At 34.1% G+C, this 4457-nt stretch overlaps 1 protein-coding gene across 2 annotated transcripts in view; it reads right to left on the reverse strand.

Moving 5' to 3' along the window:
* Nucleotides 1–887: 887 nt before the first annotated feature.
* The window catches only part of LOC107742100 (dnaJ homolog subfamily A member 3, mitochondrial-like), a 12283-nt gene continuing 8713 nt past the window's right edge, over nt 888–4457 (reverse strand). The window contains exons 8-12 of one of the 2 annotated variants that reach the window (XM_016554977.1): nt 3388–3516; nt 2359–2474; nt 2183–2280; nt 1993–2095; nt 888–1510 (exon numbers count right to left, since the gene is read on the reverse strand). In XM_016554977.1, the coding sequence (XP_016410463.1) occupies nt 2007–2095; nt 2183–2280; nt 2359–2474; nt 3388–3516 (432 nt within the window). In that variant the 3' untranslated portion in view covers nt 888–1510; nt 1993–2006. The remainder of the gene's footprint in view (nt 1511–1992; nt 2096–2182; nt 2281–2358; nt 2475–3387; nt 3517–4457) is intronic. The other variant, XM_016554985.1, reaches the window with a different exon arrangement.

Here is a 4457-nt window from a genome sequence, read left to right on the forward strand (position 1 = left end):
TTGTAGCTATTTTTACTAAATCATGTATTAGTATTTCAATACCAAATATGTTGTATTTTTAAATATTTATAATATTAAGTACTGTATCACATAATTAAAAAATATGAAATTAACCTTAAGTAAATTATGACTTACCAAAATAGCTTAAAACGAAAAAGCTGTTAGTTATCTCTTGTGCTCTCCTTGCTTCCATGGCAACCGCGCGCTATTCAAGTAAACGGTTTTAACGGTAATTAAAGTGTTTACATTATTCGTATCAGCTATAATTATTAGTGGTCATGAAAGGAATTACAGCTTTGGACAAAGAAGGTTAGTAAGTGACTTTATCGAACTAGTCTCATATTAAATGCACAATTTTAAGTCTTTTGGCTTTACTTTCATATTTAATGTTTACGTTATATGGGTCCTGTCACATAGGCTTGTGCGTTAGTATAAACCTGTTTTTATACAGTCTATGGTATAAACACGATTTTTGTGTTATTTCTTACAAACTGAGGGATGAGTTATAATGATTTTCTATGGCAACTGACAGTGTATCACAGAAATTACATAGCCCACAAACCAGGAAATGTCCACTTTGTTTAAAAGCTGTTTTTAATCATTCAGGATGCGGTTACAACTAAACTTGCTATTACCTTAACTTTATATATAACGTTAGCTGTCCTACTATGGACAATTTTGTTCTATAGCAAACACATAATTGAGGCGAAAAAAGCGATTTATAACCTGTTATTTGGTTAATCTTAAGTGTAAATTTTTTTTTTTTTTTTAAGACAATGTAATTTTTTTTTTCAGTGAAGTACTAGCAACATTTACCAGTTTGAGTTTTTCATATTTAACAAACTTTGTAGTATTTGTTCTAAAGCAAAAGCAGTTTATTTTCCGTGAATAATGCACCAGAAGGTTAAAATACACACACCATATATTCAACAACAAAGTAATTTACAGTTGTCACACAGAGATTTTATTCATTATTGCATATTTAACTCTACAACAACACATTAAAATGATTTTAATATCAACAGCTGTCTATGTACACTGCTAATCAAGCAGAAGGATGTAACGTTCAGTGAGGTGTCATCACAAAGATCTTGAACACTGGACGTCATTATTCTGAAATGATATTGTTACTGAAGTAAAGATTTCCCATCCGTTTGTGAATCGCTTCAAAACATCAGAAAAAGGAAAGACCTGACTATGTAAAACCTTAATGCAAAATTACAGACCAAAGACAAAGATCTATAGTTCATGTTGGCGCTAAGGCTGATATCACAAAGTTTCAGGTAAGACGGGTACATGTGCGTAGATCATATTCCTCTGGGATCTTCTCTTAGAAGTCAATAATGCATCCACAGCTCTTCATCATTTGTAGTTTCTGAGGAGCGTTCAAGATAAACTCAATGCTGCGTGTGTCCACAGCAGAAGACTCGCTTGCTTCTCTTCTATGTCCATCAGGTTTACCGTGAATCTGCATCTCCACTAAAGTCTCAATTTCCAGTGGATCTTTTACCTGTAAAAACAAACAAATACAAGAATGAATCTATGAGATCCAATAGGGCTTTTAAATGCCACAGACGTCCACCTGAGAGCAAGAGATCCCAATCCTAAAATTTAAAAGGTGTTTATTTTACCAAATTTACACTGTGAAAAATTATTAAAATGTAAAAATATTTAGTTTATAATATCAATATTTGACATTAATTTTTATAGTACAGTATTTATTTACTCGTTTATTTTAAGATTTTTATTTGCTTATTCATGTTTTAATCTAATGTTTATTTACTTTAATTTCAATTTTTTTTACTGTATTTATTTACACACATATATATATATATTTTATCTGTAATTATTTCCAGCACTCCTAAGCCACTGAATTCACAAACAGCCACAAACCAGGTACTGATTCTCTAAAATAGTGCTTTATTCAGGTTTTCCCAATCCTTACAATCAAAAGGATTTCAGGGAGTTGTATCTTAAAACAAATCTGCCTACCTGGTTTGTGGCTGTCAGGAGGAGCTAAACATTTTCTTTAATTTGGAGAAAAAGCCTTGGTCTTTCTGTTTGTGCCCTGTGCCGGTCTGATTACTGCCCCCTCCTGGACAGAGACAGGTACTGGTTGTAACATTAGGCCTCAGATTCTAGATGCGACTAATCTACCGCTCTGCTCCAGTGATGACTGTACCTGCGGTGGTGCTGGTCACTCCATTGACGGTTCCCTCCACATCGGTCTCGTCCTCCGCGTAACTCATCATGAGGGCTCGCTGCCGGTCTGTCAACATCCTGGACAGAAGACACATGAATGGATCAGTCATTTTAACCTTAAACAGCAGCAAAACAAGTCCATTTGTATAACTTTACTTTGGGATTTTGATCTTGACGTGGACGTAGTGGTCACCATAACTGTAGCCGCTGACCCGTGGAATACCTTTACCAGAGAGCCGGATCCTCTGGTCGGCCTGGATCCCAGATGGGATCTACAAGAGCATTCACTGAGTGAATAACTGTTTTTATATGCAGAAGAATATATAAAATTGAGGAGTAGTTCACTCAAAAATGAAAATTTGCTGAAAATGTACTCACCCTCAGGCCATCTAAGATGTAGATGAGTTAGTTTTTTTCATTTAACAGATTTGGAGAAATGTAGCATTTTATCACTTGCTCACCAATAGATGCTCTGCAGTGAATGGGTGCCGTCAGAATGAGAGTCCAAACAGCTGATAAAAAACATCACAATAATCCACAAGTAATCCAAACCACTCCAGTCCATCAGTTAATGTCTTGTGAAGCAAAAACTGTGTGCTTATAAATAAATAAATCCATCGAGACGTTTGAACTTTAAATCATTGCTTTGGCCAAAATTTGGGTCTATAATCCATAATAACGTTTCTTCCAGTGAAAAAGTCCATCCATTGTTGTCCTCTCATATCAAAATCCACCAACATATCCATAACTGGTTTGGACTGTTTACACTTGTAACTAGTGCTCGATCTGTGCATATTTCTCTCCTGATTCAGACCAGATAACTTTTTCACTGGAGAAAGCAATATTTTGAATAGAGGACTCATATTTTGTCCAGAAGCATCAGTTTGAAGGTAAAAACATCCTAATTTTGCTGTTCGCTTCACTAGATGTTAACAGATAGACCGGAGTGCTGTGGATTATTGTGATGTTTTTATCAGCTGTTTGGACTCTCATTCTGATGGCACCCATTCACTGCAGAGCATCCATTGATGAGCAAGTGATGTAATGCTACATTTCTCCAAATCTGTTCTGATGAAACAAACTCATCTACATCTTGGATGGCCTGAGGGTGAGGACATTTTCATAAATTCATTTTAGGTGAACTGCTTCTTTAATTTTACAATATGGTCATGTTTAATGTCCCACCGAGAGATTGATGTTCTCGTAGAGTCCCTGTGCTCTGACCGTGCCGCCCAGTATGGCCTGAGCCACAGAGATCATGACATCAGAGTGGATATCAGCACCGTCTCTCCTGAAGATCGGACTCTTCTGGACCTGAGAGCATCAACACAGACAATGAGTGTCAAATATACAAGCAAACAGACAGCACAGAGGATGTGATCTGGGTTATACATGCCCAGAATGTTCCTGCATAATTCATTCATTGTAAAGAGACGTCAGTCTTCAGACTGAGAGACTAATTAAGTACCAAAAGTCCTTAAATAGGGACAGAAAGCTCTGCCAAGGGCACACGACAGATCAATTAGATGGGTATATAGACATGATATCTGAATTGTTAACAAACATTAGCTTCATTTTCATTATTAGCATCAGTCTAATTTATGAGAAGCAAATAAAATAAATTGTCCCAAATATTTTAAAGGTATTAAACACTTTTCTGCTGTAAATTATAAATGTTTGGAAAAACTTTACTGGTAGCAAATAAAATTGTAAATTGGAGCTTTAGTCTGATAATTATTAATAATTATAAAGAAATAAATCTGTCAAAACGGTAAATTTTTAACACCAGTTATCAGCAAAGACAGAATTTTTTTTTAATCAAAATGTATAATATAATATTAAAATATGTTAATGAAAATATGCATGTAAAAATTTGTAAAATAAAAATGTATCATAACACGTTATATATGTATTATATGTTAAAGAAATGTATTATAATACAATAATATTATAAAATAAAAACCACATATGAAGAGTTTATTTGCAAAAACCGCTAACTCCATTTTAATTTATTTTCAGAAATCATGTTTTTTTTATTGTGCATTCCAAGTAATATCAATCAAACTGCAGTTGGGTTGTTTTGATTAAGTAATAAAAACTTAAATACAGGTAACTTACAAAATTAAAGTTAATTGAAAGTATGTTTTTTTTACATATTAAAAGCAGATAACTCCACATTTCATGTTTTAGAGTTAAAAAAACAAACACTCGTTTAATCTTTGTAATCTCCTCAGAAGGCAATGTAGATGCCTTTT

The sequence above is a fragment of the Sinocyclocheilus rhinocerous genome, unplaced genomic scaffold, assembly GCF_001515625.1.
Source record: "Sinocyclocheilus rhinocerous isolate Xijiao unplaced genomic scaffold, SAMN03320098_v1.1 scaffold342, whole genome shotgun sequence".
Classification (NCBI taxonomy): domain Eukaryota; kingdom Metazoa; phylum Chordata; class Actinopteri; order Cypriniformes; family Cyprinidae; genus Sinocyclocheilus; species Sinocyclocheilus rhinocerous.